This window comes from Hylaeus anthracinus, unplaced genomic scaffold, assembly GCF_026225885.1.
Source record: "Hylaeus anthracinus isolate JK02 unplaced genomic scaffold, UHH_iyHylAnth1.0_haploid 2, whole genome shotgun sequence".
NCBI lineage: Eukaryota > Metazoa > Arthropoda > Insecta > Hymenoptera > Colletidae > Hylaeus > Hylaeus anthracinus.
The window spans coordinates 7013462-7029696 of NW_026534838.1; the positions used below are offsets into that span (position 1 = coordinate 7013462).

The 16235-nt window shown below is 41.3% G+C and overlaps 2 protein-coding genes and 1 long non-coding RNA gene across 4 annotated transcripts; 2 read left to right on the forward strand and 1 right to left on the reverse strand.

The window, feature by feature from the left end:
- Positions 1-1297: 1297 nt before the first annotated feature.
- LOC128893001 (uncharacterized) lies at positions 1298-8867 on the reverse strand. The gene is made up of 8 exons (XM_054153700.1): positions 7825-8867; positions 7167-7530; positions 6683-6949; positions 5848-6014; positions 3346-3352; positions 3157-3260; positions 2562-2891; positions 1298-2317 (listed from the first exon to the last, which is right to left on the reverse strand). Exons 1-8 carry the CDS (start codon positions 7834-7836, stop codon positions 2027-2029), a joined length of 1542 nt encoding a protein of 513 aa, XP_054009675.1. The 5' UTR covers positions 7837-8867; the 3' UTR covers positions 1298-2026.
- A 3150-nt stretch (positions 8868-12017) lies between these two features.
- LOC128893119 (cuticle protein 18.7-like) lies at positions 12018-14026 on the forward strand. Its single transcript, XM_054153934.1, has 2 exons — positions 12018-13014; positions 13216-14026. Exons 1-2 carry the CDS (start codon positions 12581-12583, stop codon positions 13610-13612), a joined length of 831 nt encoding a protein of 276 aa, XP_054009909.1. The 5' UTR covers positions 12018-12580; the 3' UTR covers positions 13613-14026.
- A 156-nt stretch (positions 14027-14182) lies between these two features.
- LOC128893133 (uncharacterized) lies at positions 14183-16209 on the forward strand. Of its 2 annotated transcripts, XR_008461258.1 has the most exons (5): positions 14183-14942; positions 15229-15498; positions 15572-15781; positions 15899-15944; positions 16010-16209. It is a non-coding gene; the product is annotated as an uncharacterized LOC128893133 (long non-coding RNA). The 2 variants fall into 2 exon arrangements; XR_008461257.1 differs by lacking the exon at positions 14183-14942 and having other exon boundaries at positions 14960-15498.
- Positions 16210-16235: the final 26 nt, after the last annotated feature.

The window sequence follows — 16235 nt, forward strand, 5'->3', positions numbered from 1 at the left end:
CACCTACACTTTCTTATTACATGTGGTACTACTCAGGTGGATTTCCCACCTAAAAATCATTGTCTCGGTATGTTGTTGGATAATGCAAATGAACTAACGGAGAGTTGTACCGTTACAGATGTTATCGAAGGTTTGTGAAACTTTCGTTATCACATTCCTCCTCAAGGTGATCTCCTTATCGATTTCGCGTTTGTTAGTCAAGGAAAGTCTGCGTTCATGAGGAAAGTAACCTTTGTTTGTGGATTATTTATAGGCGATATTCAATGTTATCGTTTGTAAATGTACATTTGTAAATGATCACCTGTATGTGTATATAATTGACACATTATGCATGTACAATTAGAAAAGAATGAAACGGTTATAAAATCAGCCATTGAACGTTCAGAAACAATGTTGGAAAACCCTTCGTTAAAGAAACACAGTTGACCACCGTTGCTTTAATCGATCGCATAATCAGCCGTCACGTGCGGTGAACCATGCCTGTGACATGCATCGGATCAATTCGTGCTCGGCCCTGGAAAACACGGTAGTGAAAACGGTGTTTAATCTAGAACGTGTAAATCTGATTGCGCCGAGGAATTTAGGTAGATGCATAATCTCGACACGTGCACATAGGCGTGAAAACGATCGTTGCTCGAAACAAAATGAATTGGTAGCTCAAGGCTGCCCAGACGTTCCCCCATCTCACAGACTATTCTCACCTTTACTTTCCGCACGATATAACCGATGTTTTATATCTTCGAAGCATCAGACAACGAAACGTAAAATAAAAGTAGAAGTCGAGCAGTTCTGAACTTTGGAGTGTTCACCCTGTCGCATTTCTGGTCAAGCACGGTCAAACACGTCCTTGCCAGCAACAGGAATTGCCGTCTAACGTGCTGGGATAGGCGTGCTACGTTTACGTGTTGTCCAAGTCATGGACAGAACCGGTTCCATCGGCTGTGTCTGCTCGTTGAATAAGTGCAAGGCTTTGACCCGGCGGACCTACCGGTAGCAGACACGACTCATGGATCGTTTGCTGGGTCGCGAACCGTTTCTCTCGATCTGTATCGCTCGTAATTGACTGTTTAACTGCGCTGCAGATTGAAATTAGAGTCTGCATTCAAGGAAAGTGAACGTTCGGTAATAAACGATCGAAATCCCGTCTGAATTTATTATTGCAGGGCGGAGTAGATCAGGCTGTGAACGTCATTTTATGGCTGCACTTATCAATTTTTAATCTCAAGTATAAATAGAAGGGTATTTTTTATTAATCAAAATATACATCTTCAAAGGTGCGAGGCAAAAGGTTGACGACTACAGGACCTCGTTAGCATTTTTATTTCATCGTAAACAATACAAAATATAGAATACATATCGGTGGTAAAGGACAGAAATTCCAAGTGCAAAATTTTCTCATTTCGATACATTTTAATATATAATTTAATATATTTTGCGAGTATTTCTTAAAATCTACGTTAACATTTCACAATTATCAACAACTGTGTATGGCAATAAAATTCAAATTGCAACACCAGCAATATGAAACGTTTGTATTAATATAAAACAATGGATATTAACATTAAATTATTTACAAGCATTCGAACTTCGTCGGATAGTTTTATAAACGACAAACCAAGTCTCGTGAAGCGTAAAAAATCAGGTACGATACGAACTGTGTTTCACATAATTGCTCCTGCGTGTAAAAATTACATTGCGTGGTTTTCACTGTCACGAGAATTGTCAAGAAAACAGTTTGATATTTAATATATTAATTTTAGAATGTAACGAATTCAATGAAGTTCAGGTAAAGGGAAAGAAATTATTGTTGTTTTTGGTATTAACCAGCGAACCTAAAAGGATGGAAAAAAAAGTCGGAGAAAATACATCACAAAAATACTGATCCTTTCAAATACAATGCTGAAACTGACTGCCTGAATTTTTAAATCAAAAGCAACCATAAACTAAAAATTGCTTCCTAACATATGTTACAGATATCTATTTACCTGAAAAACTTTGAATTGCATTTAAAAACATTCTTTCCCTTTCAGTAGTAAAGATCATTGTGCGTAGAGAGCGCGAGAGCACGAGCACGAGCTTTCATGTGAGCATCACGCGCTCTCTTCACTTCCGGTGTGTCGATGACGCGACCATCGGGGCCCAATGGCGCCAGGGGTCCACGATAAACCACCGCTGGCGTGTGTTTGTAAGCGACGCGAACAGGGGTCAAGTAAATCAAATTTCTTTGACCGTCATACACGTCTAAGTCGTAATATTCAGTCGCTTTCGACGCTGCGCGTGCATGTGCTGCCATGTGGGCCTCCTTCGCTGCGGCCACCTAAAAAAAACCACAAAAAACTACATGAGTAACTTAAAAATAAGAACAAAAAAAATGGCAATTTTGATTGAATTCAATGACATGAAAGATTTCTTCCTAAGGAACCAGATTTCACACAACAGATACTCTTACATTGAAAAGTGTAAATTTAGCAATACGTCTCGATAAACGTAGATTAGTATTTAGCGGAACAGTTCAGAGTTGACATTTGACTGACATAAGTTTTAAATAATAATAAGCCCACCTCAGGAGTGTCGATGACGCGTCCATCGCGACCCAGAGGAGCGAACGATCTCGGTCGCTGACGCTTCTGCATCATCGGCTCTTCCATCGTGCGAGGCGTGTACATCATGTCGTTGTTGTCGTACATGTCATAGTCATTTCGAGCCTTCCTCAGCCTGGCCATAGCCTCCGCGTGCATCGCTAGGTGCATAGCCTTTGCGTGAGCCACTTCCGGTGTGTCAATGACGAGGCCATCGCTCGAAAGAGGCGCTGCTGGGCCTCGATATTGATAATATTCTTTCTCTTGGTAGCTTTCTGCAATGGCTGGCGCGACCAACGCAGCCAGCACTATCTGAAAAGTTCCAAAAACAGAATTAGATCACCATTTTTCAATGGATTAAGTCGTATCTGATAAATACAGAGTAGAAATTATATTGTAAGATTATTATTAAGGCTTATTTAAGAAATATAAATATATTATGAGATTTTTTTTTTTTTGAATACTTGTTTGTTTCTCTTTTGTTTTGATTTGCCGTTCATTGAATCGAAGTTTATTGCCGATCAGTGGTATTAATTAGTGCACTAATGTCATTTTCACCTAGTTAAATCGCACTTACAATTAATCTCATGCTGCAAAGACACCACCAGTCACGAAACGGACGTCTTAGTTGCGAGAGTGTCACATTCGATCCGGTCGATCTAGCTTTTATAGCGTCGCGGCCTCAGCCCGCGAAACCACCTAAAGACCATCACACATAAGACGAAATCGATACCATAATTGTTTCGTTTCCAATGCATGTACTAACCATGACCCTGTGCAATACATTCCACTTCAATGAAATTTATTTTCAACACGGAATTATTTTCAACATAATTCCTTTGCAAAAATAATCAAAATTGAGATCAGATTATCGAATCAACCCTCCTTTTTAGTAATTGAGTGCGAATAGTTGACTAATAATTATCAATATATAATTCTGTATAATAATTAAGAATATGGTAATAGCCGAAAGCTATTATAATCCTCCATTACATTGTAGAGAAACTTAGAATATTATTAATTGTATATTTTCCATATTTTTAATAATTATCCCACTGTTATTTTAAAGAATTTAAGATGAAGATCTTGGACGAAAATGTTTAATAAAAATAATATCACTTGTCGAATGACCAACTAAATACAAATTTATTTCAAGCATTTCTAGAGCATTGTCTACGTTTGAATTAATTACGTTAGGGATTATTAATGTTGCGCCAGTTGTCCTCAAACGTCCCTGATGTTTCGTCTCATCTTTTCGAGGTCAGTTTTCACGTTTTGCGATTTTACCCCATCACCGCAAGCAAGGCGATGCAACTTAGGCAGTTTTCTGCGGTTTCAAAACACGCCCGATTCACGGACGACTAGACGGGATCATAGATCCTCCAGTGATCCCTTCAAGGCAGTCCTCTTTCTCGCTCCCTTATAAACGGTGGCCTAGAAAGAGCCTCTGCCAATCACTCCTCGATCAAGCTTCAAAATTCGTTTGTTATACGAATCTTATTATTCGCTATGCATCGAAATTTTAATTACCGAATATTCCGAGAAATCGAAGCGATTTGCGATTGTTTCTTAACGACCAGATTTCCACCTAATAATTTCTCGTCCATGCATTCAGAAAATGGCAACCCGAATAAGTTACAATTCTCGACCTTTCTGTTGGTAAAAACGACGAATCACGATGCTCGAGTTCGTTCAGGAGGAACGAATCTCCGTTCCCCAGATCGTTTCTTCTCACGTCTTTCGTACACCGGTGACCTATGTTGTAATATTCACGGTCTACCGTTAGATTAGAACCACGTAAAAGGTAATTCCTCTTCGATGAAGTTTTTAATTTAGTTTAATTATGGCATACTATGATATACTATATTAATATTATTACTGAAAACATTGTTGAGTATATCATTGCATTGAAGAAACTATTCTAAACTGTTATATTAACTCGGTATCTATACCGACGACGAAACTGTTTTTACACTTCCTTTCAGGTGAAATTGCGCGTGCAGAAACCGCAATCGCACGAGAGAATCGTTACGAATAATATCTCTGAGCCAAAGTCTTTTTTATCCGCAATAGCAATTGTTTTATATCTTTCCTGTTGCCACTTTGATTTTTATCTCGATTGTGTACACGAAATTTTCGCAAACTCCCAACTCGATTTCGTTGGGAGAAATATACACACGTAAAGAGATGAAATTTTCGTTTCTTCTCTGACAAAAAAAATATACGATATATATTAGTTTCTTTTACATCGAAATTAATTAAATGATTGATTGATTGATGAATTCTGTAAATGATTGATGATTCTTGACGAAAGAAGTCAAGACTAAGCGGCCATGAAGAAGTATTCCCGCTAACTCGATCCAACGGTGGACTTCTTTCTAATTCTTGGATTACGTTAACCGCAATGCATAGCGAAATCGAATGTAGGCTAACCTGCGGTTTCGCACAACCTAAACGCGTTGGTAATTTATTCGCATGGTGCGTAGATTCGGTGACTCCATGATCCACTATCAAAAACCGCGTGTTTGTTACAAGCTAACCTCCTTACAGTTGAAAAATATACAATAATACGACACACCAGGTGTTTCATGAACTAGCATTTTTAAATATTTTATAAAGGAAAAAAGTAAATGATTTTGAGAACAGAATGCATGAAATTTGAGTCTACGATCAAAATTTTCTTGTTTTTATTACTTATCACTAATTGTATTTGGCATACATAGTTTACTTCGAAGTATAAATGTAATTGCTTATAAAATATAGGCTTGCATAGAACTTTCTTTATAGTTGATCTCGCATCGAAATTCTCTACATTTTTAAGCAATTTTGCTCACAGATTATCTAGGTATATAAATTTTAAACTGTGGCACTGACTATACTACTCGAACTGGACGACAGTTCCTTCCCATGCATTGAATTCTCCAACCATACGCATCTCTGCGTTTTTCAAGGAACTGTTTCCACTTTAAAGCTAAAAATGTACCCAAGTAACAACAACGCCATTCATTGACTGACACTGTCCTACATTATATTAAAACTATCCCAAATTATTTATTGTTCGTTATAAAACAGTCTCTTGCATTAATTTTCACTATGCTCTTTATGATTTTTTTAAAATCATATTGACGTATTCCTGTATACCATAAATCACAAAGGAAGAAGATCAAAACGAAGGAAACAAATTTATGTAAAAAAAAGGGGGAATCAATTTATTGGCCTAGATTATGTACAGATGTTGCGATTGTTCAAATTTCCACGATCAGTAAGCTCCGACTAGCTGCTGCGGTTGGTAACCCTGCGGCTGATAAACTGGCTTTCTAAACGCGGCTTGGGCTGGAGGATGCGAAGGTCCTGGACCAGAAAATACCTGTGCAGGGGGGGGATTGTATTGTCCCACGTTATATGGAGCAGGGGCGGCTGCGGGCCCAGAATAAGCTGGAACAATTGAAAGCAAACCAGTTCTTATCATCCCATCAATTTTAAAGCATCGATTTAATATTGTTTAACAAACAGTTTTATATTACACAATGAAAAATTACATGGCAATTATTTATAGTACGGTATTAAACTAAATATATTTTACTTTATAATACTTTGCCAATTTAAATCCTCGGTCCATATGCAAAGTACTATTCGCAGTTTGCATGCATTCCGTTAGTGTGAAACAAGTTCGTGACCCGTGATGGCATGGTTAAAATATTCGTGACGAAGAATAGCTGGTTCATGATTATATTCTCTAACGATTAGTGCTCCTACGGGCCATTCCCACAAGAACAATCGAACGATTAAGTTGTTGAGCAAGACTTCGACTGCTCTGTTACATTATGCTGCTACAAATGTATCTATAGCTCGCCAATGGTACTGTCTGCGAAACACATTATCCCGATGCTTCCTTACTTTTTCGTTGTCAACACTTTAATTACTGAAGCTTGACTTCACAGAAAAAGCAGATAAAAGACTCCTTTACGATCGTTTAAGAATAAGTTCAACTCTTTCTCTTGTCCTTGTGGAAACATCACGCTACGAGCGCCATGGGGAAGTCACTGGCCTCGACAGTGACTGTCAGAAATTTGTTCAGAGGATATCCTTGGGCGTGAACGTACCTTGACCTTGGACTTCCGGTTTGAATTCTTGGGCAAACTTGTAAGCTCTGGCTTCGGCGTCGGCCAGCTCGGCCAACCTGGCGGCCTTAAGAGCGGCCACTTCCGGTGTATCGATTACGGTTCCATCGTCGGCCAGGGGTGCGGGAACGAAGGCGGTAGGTTTAACATTGTTCGACGCATAGCTTTGCTGGCCAATGTAATTCGCGTTGTCGCTATACTGAGGTTGATAGGCCACCGGGTTTGGTTGACTAAACGCTGGGGCAGGAGCTGCAATTTTGAACATTGTTAAAATTAACATTGTTAAAATTAACATTGTTAAAATCGTTAAACCTATCATTTAAATTAAACAAATTTTTTAAATAAACATAGAGGATACAAATACTTATGGGCCTGACTGTATTTGCAATTAGAGTAACACGTGCAATGCCCGGGATCATTGTACACTTAATTATTGTGATTCATGAAGTCTCCGTAAAAATGTTACCCGGAGCAGACTGATACGCGGGAGCAGGAGATTGATAGCTTGGTTGTCTGACATAGGTCGGAGCTGTTGGTTGCGCCGAGGGGTAGTTGTAGGTTTGCGCCGGAGCCGGGGGGCTGTATTGAGCGGATTGGGGTTGGTTTTTGAGTTCCTCAGCAGCTCTAGCTGCAGCCCTGGCGAACTCTGCGAAATGCGCAGCCTTGGCTTCAGCCACTTCCGGTGTATCGATCACATTTCCGTCTTGACCCACTGGCGCTGGAGGCGCGTATCTTATGGGTGCGGGTTGGGCATGTATCTGGGGTTCACCGAATGAGGGGGAGTTGACGAAACCTGCCCTGCAGCTGACAGCCACGGCGAACAAAATGATCTGAAATTGTTTGAAATTAGTAGATTGTAATATTATACATTTGTGTAATTTGTGTGATATTTTTCTTCGGATTCTATACAACCCCTATATCCCAAACCTAATGCAGAGAATAAGAGCCTAAAGTGTATGTAAAATGGAGCCGCAGCAGTCGACCATTTCGCTCGATGTCCGCGTGGGCTTCCCTGACCCGGCCGAGTGACCCTATCCACCCTAACCTTTCACTTTCCTTTGTTCGCTGCTGGCGTCGAGCGAATTCTGATCGAATCGATCTCGTCCAGCGCAACCAGGACTCACCAAGCCTTTCATGATGTCCCGGAATCGCTATCGTTTCGGTCTCTTTCTCTGGCTGGTGGTTCCTCCCCTTGTTCTGGGCTGGCGTAGCGCTGCTGATGGACAGTACTCGCTAGTTTCCGCTCCAGCCGTGGTACTCGGCCCGGTCTGACGTTTTGTGTTCCTGGAGAACGGCTAGGTGGTACCATTTATAGCCGTGATCATCCGCCCCCTCTCACGTGGACGAGGAGGCCACGACCTGGAGGGAGCCAGGAGGTGATCGGCGAACCCACGTCTGCCTGGGAAGCTCAGGAAAAAGGACACTCCCTCCTTTCGGTGCTCCGTGCCAGGACCTTGGCATTTGAGCGAGGTCCCCGCACTCCTGGACCGGAAGGATGTGATTGTGGGCGAAATCCGAGACTTGTGTGGTGCAAGCGTTTCTTGTGGTGTGAGGGAGGCCAGGACTTTCTACGGGGACAGCTATGGGAGGACTCGAGTGACACACATAGAAAAATTCAAAGGATAACTATTAGTAAAATGAAACCAATGGTCAAAGGGAGCGCTATTGGTTTAAATGAAGTTCGTGAAATCGTGCAACAATAAATTGGTGTTAAATTCAAGTTGTCATATTTTATCGAAAAGTAGATTATTAATTTTGAGTACTTAGGACATCGTTCCATGAATTAAAAAATATTGCAATGGGGGAAACAGTTGGAATTACCCGTCTAGCAGTTGCAAACATGAGAAACCACGTGTGACTTGTGCAGCATGTGAGAAGATCGTTACGTCACGTCAAGGATGTTACATCTGAGACATATTTCTCTGTAATTATGCTTGAGAAAAGGTGATCGCATCACCCGTGGGAAATTATTTTTATTGCCACCATGTTCCAAGATTTACTTCCGAATTGGAATTTTAAATTATACGTATAAAATAGAAGCAACCATAATTTTGACAATAGGTGCTGCATTTCTGGAACATATATTATTTATTTTATCTTGTTTGCGTCTCATCGAACTTTGAACAGAGGTGTGTGCTGTGTTAAACGACTTACAACCCTGAACGAACCGAAGGACTCGAGACCGAAGGACGGTGTGTGCCGAGAATGCATTCCCATAATTTTTTTCCACTGCATGCAATATATTATAGGCAGCGCAGTTCATTCGTTGGGTGAAAGAAATCAGGCGTGTATGAAAAGTCCCTATCCCGGGCAATTACTTCAATCATTTTATACAATAATTATTATTTTGCTAAGCTCCGATTTTAAATTCAATGTAATTTCTATGTTCTCACTTATTCCAATTTTAAATTCGTCCAAGCAAGAAGTTTTGTAGCCCGTGTGTATGGAATAAAACAGCTGCCTACATAATACATACATTTTTATTCATTTATAAAAAAATAAAGCAAAAACTCCAAGAGAATTGTTTTGTTAGCAGATTGCATACATCTGATTGGGAAATGACGGGTATTCGGTTAACGCGTGTCACAATCGACGTCGGCAGTTTACAAACGGCGACACAATAGTTGTAAAATGTTTCAGTAATTGCGTGCGAGTAAGGTTAGAAAGTTAGCCTTTTTTCCTTGGATCAATTGCGTGTAACCCTTTGATTACGTCAGAAAGGAATCGGGATTCGTTCAGTTGTTGCATTTTGGACGTGTCTAGCTTCAGGGGACACTAAGTTTTCGCCATTGTATCTCTTAAATAATACTTAAATCTTCCTAAAAAAATTCCTACTACCAACTAAAAAACAAGGAACATCGTCAAAAGAAAACGTGGTAACAGGTTAAATACCGCTTTATTAAATCAGCCCACGTCACATGTATGAAACCTAAAAGAATATTGGAACCAAAGTTGACGAAGGAATCTGACCCACTTCCGGTTCATCGGAAGAAGTATCTATTGTACGTAGGGGCGGAGTACGGATAGTACTGCTGAGGAAAATCATAACTCTGCCTGTTAGCTCCGAATTCCCGGTTAAATTTTTCATTTAGGTGAGCTGCTGCGTGTTGTGTTTTCGCTATAGCGACTTCCGGCAGGTCCACGACGCGGCCATCCGGTCCCAAAGGAGCAGCAGTCTTGGCTGCTTGGTAAGCAAGGGTGAACCTCTCGTTGATGTGCGCCAAAGCATGTTCTTCCTTGGCCTGGGCGACTTCCGGTGTGTCCACTACGCGATCGTTTAGGCCAGTGGGAGCTGAACCCAGCCTCCTGATGCTGAATGGGGATGTCAGCGTTGAGAAGTAGGGGTTTAGCAAATAGTCTGGGCGGGCGAAGGCTACTGCCAGTATGGAGGAGAAAATCATATGAAAAAGAAGGAGAAGCGATTGTCAGAGCAGAGCCCCAATTAAGATTTGGCGCCCTTGGGGAATTCTCGGCGTGGTGTTCTTTTTAATTTGTTTAAATAACATGAATACCTAACGAACTGGTTCACTATTTACGAAGCAAAAATTGTTATGACATGTATACAGTGGAGAAATGAATTAACCCGTGCATTTATGAGATTTTACAACCTTATTGTAACTGTGTTCTTTTGTTTTCCTTTATGATTTATCAATGTAGGACATTGGTAATGCATATTCAGTCGATAAAACAGTCGATACTCGGCCGATTTTGTTCTGTTGGTAAAGTAAAAACTCTGTTGATAAATCCTTCGATCAAGTAGAGCGTTGCATTGCCCAGTCTTGCCACCAGAGTGCACTACATTACCGAAGGTGTATTCTACATTGCCTACATTTTTCTCTTTCTCTACTCGCATAGGTGCACGAGGAACTTGATACTCTACTGACTTAGCAATACCTCCACTATTACAAAGAGTTACTATGATTGTTAAATATTTACGTGGATAAGGAAAACTAAAATAACTCCGTTAACTACGACTTTTCCAGTTTACACACTCTTTACTATTTGAATGATTTTGATGATGTGTGTAGTACCGATGACCACCGACTTCCTCGTTGGGAATCCTTTCCTCTCCATGTGTTGCATTGTGTGTGAGTTTCGGCATTCGTACTGCAGACGACCGGTTTTATCACATTTATAATATATTCTGTCTTGAACACATTTGAATTTGAACCATTTCTTTCACTTAAATTACCTTGTTTACCGTTAACTTCGTACATTTTATTTTTTACTTTTTCACGAATTCACCTGTCTGATCCTCAATTTTCAAAACATCAACAAGGTCACTTGAGTCATTTGAGTCACTATAATCTTTAAACTTAATTTTTCTAATTTGTTTCTCACACACATTTGAAGTGCTGTTGACTGCCTCAAATATATACTATAAATCGCATTATATGTATATATGTACAATTCGTTGCTTTAAAGTCGTTTTCTCTCCACGTGACTTGTGTGTCGTTCACTCCTCTTTCTCTTATTATCACATCGTAGTAGCATTTTTTAAATCTTAAATATATCACAAGTCTTTTCTTCCACAAGCTTAGTTTTAATTCGAAGGAAGCAGGAATACTCACCAGAGTATTCATGGTGTACAAACGTGGATTTCTTGAGCGTTAGGTAAAGCACAGTATTCGCACAGGTCTCTTGGTCCTTATGGTATCCACTTTGTCTGGTCGGCTTTATATATCACCAGGATAAAAAGATTCCGCTTCATGGATTCTCCCATCTACGAGAGAACGTTTGAGTGGGTAACGCCTTGCCAAATAGAATCAGATATACCTGACATTGACATTTGGCTGTTTTTTTTTTTATTCCATCGAGAATCAAAACAAAGAGGGAAGGAACACAATCGAATTTGTCATAAGATCGATCACGAGTGACTGACCAGGAGCACGTTATCAATATTTTTTGCTCGTTCCAACGAATTTCTTACTTGTCAGTTGCGAGATTATTTATCGTTAGGAACTTAGGAAAGAATCGTCGGCGTCGTGGAGTAGGTCAGTGTCGATATAAACGTAAGCTATGATTACGGCTTACTTTGAATAATTATAATAATGAAATGACAAATTAATTATTCGTGATTGCAGGCTGATCGTGAGGAATTATTACAATTAATATAATCATGACATTAATGACATCCATACAATTAACTACACGAACGAACGTCTCTTGCGCGAAATATAACTCGCAATGATTTGCAAATGCCGTTTAAAAAGCACGATTATGATCGAGTTATGCATGCTGGATTATCGGAATTTTATTGTACCTGATAGTCTGGTCGCAGACGAGAACCTTACGCCATGTCTGATACTCTTTCCCAACATATTGAAAGGAACACCTCAGTCGAGCTTTTGGGGATATCCGAGCGCAGTATGCCCGAGGCAAAAATGTCTCTATGTGATCTAACAGGGAATAGTGCACGGGGATCGAACGACTCGGCGTCGAGATCGGTTACGCGATCGTCGGCCTTCGGCGGCGTCGACCTTGGCGACCGGGGCCTGGCGGAGAAATGACAACGGGATCGAGTGTCTTCCCGGCCTCGTAAGAGACACGAAAATGGAGCCCTCCCCAAGAATTTTTCCCGGCCGGCGACACCCGCAGACCGTACTCATTTTACAAACACGCTTACCTTGCCCCGAGGAGCGGAAACAGCAGCCGATCCCGCTTGATCGCGAGCGTTTTCTATCTTCTACAGATTTTTCTATCGTCTCCAGCACGGATAGTCATATTACTCGACCCGGCCGGCCTATAAAAGCCGATCTAGGCCGATTCGCCTCATAGTCGACCGCGTCGAACGATCCTCCTGTCAGACCGAACGATATCGCTTCATCATCGCTTCATCATCCAGTCGCCCTTCCAGCCGTTTCCAGAGGTTCGCCAAACATGGGACCAGTTGGCTTGGTGTTCGTCGCCTCGATCTCCGTGGCTCTAGCCAAGCCAGGCATCCTGTCAGCCCCGTTGCTTGCCAGGCTGACCCCTGCTGCGCCCGTCGGTCCTGATGGCAGAGTGCTGGACACAGCCGAGGTGGCTGTGGCCAAAGCTGAGCACGCCGCGGCGCACCTGAACGAGAGACTCAACCTGGCCAACGAGGCAGCCAGGTCAGTCTCGGCCAGCGTGCAGACTCTGGTTCAGCCTGGATCGGTGGTCCTAGCTGGACCGAGTCTTCTGGTACCTGGGGCGCCTATTGGTCCTGACGGCAGGGTCGTAGACACCGCGGAAGTTGCCGTGGCCAAGGCTGCTCACGCCGCGGCGCAGACCAACGAGAGAATCAACCTCGCCAACGAAGCTGCCAGATCCGTCGCTGCTGATTTGAACAGGTGACTCGCTTTTAGAATTTTTGCTTTTGAGACTACGTATCTTGCAAGTAGAATCCTCATGTTGAGAAACAAGAATAATAGTCGCAAGATATGACAGGGATTGCAGACATATGTTTCTTAAACTTTTCTAATGCATTCTATACCGATACATGTCAACATCCAAGCATTATTCTTGATCTAATCCTTAACGATCCTATCCAGGCCATTGCTGGCCTCAGTGGTTCGCGGATCAGCCATAGGTATTGACGGAAGGGTCCTGGACACACCGGAAGTGGCAGCCGCGAAGGCAGCCCACGCTGCAGCTCAAATCAACGAGCGAATTACCCTAGCCAACGAAGCTGCGAGGTCCTCTGGAGGCTTGGTGGCGGCCACTGCAGCAGGACTTCCACTGGTTACCGCCAACGCTGTGGTCGTTCGTGGGGCCCCTATTGGTCCCGACGGAAGAGTCCAGGACACGCCAGAAGTCGCCGTGGCAAAGGCTGCGCACGTAAACGCTCACCTGAACGAGAAGCTGAATCTGGCCAACGAAGCAGCCAGATCAGCGGACGTTCTTGCTGTCGCTAGCCCTGGGCTCGCCATTGGAAGACTTGTTTACTGAAGAAGAGGCTCCAGGAACAAATATTCACGCGGGAATTGCTATAGTTTATAGTCCATAAATAGTTACCTTTACTTGGAATAAAGAGATTGGCGAGAACTGTTGTTCATGTATCTGCACTGAAGTTTAGCGATTGTCCAAGACAGGAATGGACAAAATTCATACTCGAATCACGTTTATTTGTAACGTTATCGGTGACGTATGGTTGTTTTAAAGCACTTCTTTCAAGTTTGAAATTTTATTTAACGATTAACGGTTGGAATGTTATATCACGATAAGGATTTTGTCTATTTTTGCCTTACGGATCACGTTTCATTTAACAATGTATCCACAGGACACTCGCATTCTCTCGTGATTATTCAGGCTTTGTAATGAATATTTTGTCGTTGAAACAGAAATAAAAAAATATACATACTTTACCCGAATTCTGATTGAATTCCGTTGTCCCGAACCGATTATTTATTCAGCGCACATTAATCATCACTTTCCTCTGATATCGATTTGATACAATTTTCCTGTTAGCGATGCCAAGGTGTCATCATTTCGAAACAATTGAATAGTACGAAATCTACAGAATGGCAAATGAACATGTTTGCGGTGATTAAGTAAAGTGTTTATTGCCCAATTACGAATAACGAGGCTCGCCATTACAGATTGCACGACAACCGCTAATTACATGTAGTATTAAATTTCTGATTCCAGAAGAATTCGAATAAAAATAGCTGTAAGGTAAACAAAATATTGACTTCTCTGTAAGTTTCATACGCCTTCATTCTTTAATTCAGGAGCATTGAAATAAAATTCCCTATAAAGTAAGCGAAATATTTCCCATTCTATAGATCTCAAATGCATCCTCTTCGAGGAGAACTGAAAACTGCGTCTCGTAATCCTATCTGCATTCAGACTCTAACATACGACAGTTCTTTGTCTGCGGATAAACACAAAATACAAGTAATACGGACGATAAGGACCTCTTTATTCGAAGGAGCGACGTTGCTCTCAGGAATCTCTTCGGTAATGGACTATTACGCCGCACACGGATCTCCTGGACGACCCTGAGATGCGGACATATTAGGGCATAGCTCGTGGTGCGAGTTGCAACGATGATAAAAATATTCTATGAGAACACTTTCGGAGCCGGATTCCAAGCAGAGGATTTCTTGAAGACAGGCGTGACCAGTTCGGACGTTTCTTTGGTCCTTTAGTCATCCGGGATTCCGCTACGATAGAAAAAAAAGATCGTCGCATCAAGGCGTGCCCACTGGTATATATAAACAGTGTTATGCGCAGAAATTCGTGCACGTTCCATCGAGTCATCATGAAGTGTCTATACGTAAGTTCTGATAGCGAGATCGTGGGCGCAGAACGTAGTTGTCGTCGATTCACTTTTGGCTTGCTTGGGCTATAGACTTGACAGTGAGCTATACGTTATTGTGCTTGTGGAAGGTCCAGGTCACGTGGGACTAGGATTGCATAATGATTTTCAAGTGGGAATAGTTCACGTGAACTGTCAGGGTTTATTGGGATTTGCGAAGGAGGATATACACGAGTGCTTCTTATATTTGAATAGCTAAAGTGATCTAATATTTGAGCTAAAACTTGTTAATTATCTTTTTTAGATTCTGCTTTCAACTTGTTGCTTGATTAGCTCTGGCTTGGCGAAGCCAGCCGCTCCAGTCCTGAACTATCAGGACAGTTTTGGCCAATACAGTTTCGGCTATAGTACTCCAAATTCCGCGAGATCAGAGTTTAGAACTCTGAATGGCGAAACGCACGGTGCTTACAGTTACATTGATGACACAGGCGCCATCCAAAGGGCTCAGTACATTGCCGACGACAAACATGGCTTTCAAATTAGGACCACCAATGGTGCAGGGTTTCCAGTATCGGTGAGGCACATTAAATCGGTTGTTCTATCTAGAATTTGTTGTCAAGAGTATATAAAGAAATTACACTTACCAGGTGCAAAACACACAAGAAGTGATTGCAGTGAAAAAGCTTCATCCTGGAGCAGATGAAACGGAATTGAAAACACAACGGAGAATAGGAGCAAATAATATATTTTTGAAAGGATTGATATCAAATTTGCAGGGAGTCGTAGAAGGAGAAGACAAAACACAGACACAAATAAACAGAGATAAAACTGAGGAAAATTCGAAAGCTTTCGTAAAGGTATTACGGATAATTGAATCCCTTTTTTTGCTATTTTCTGTCAGAAAGAAGAAAGTGTTCAAATATCCTGATGGAATTATTTATGTCATTAATATTAACATTTGGATTGTTCAACAGGAGTTACAGACAAAATCGATACAGGACGATTCCATCGTAATTGAAGGTAAATTTTATACATTTTCATTATTGCAAATTTGAAAAACAACTATAATGTTTAAAACATCACAGGCAGTCCAGCGCAGGAATCGGTTTCAAAATGTGACGAAGAGGGAATAAAACACCAAGAAATACTTGCTCCCATCAACGCTTTTGGATTGAACCCTATTTATCCCACTATTATTAGATATATTCCTGTTTCTTCTTCACGATATATTCTCGTCAATACCCAGTATCCATAAATCTCATTTTTCTACTATACTTTAAATGAAATTCTAACCTTGTATTTTGAAGGATA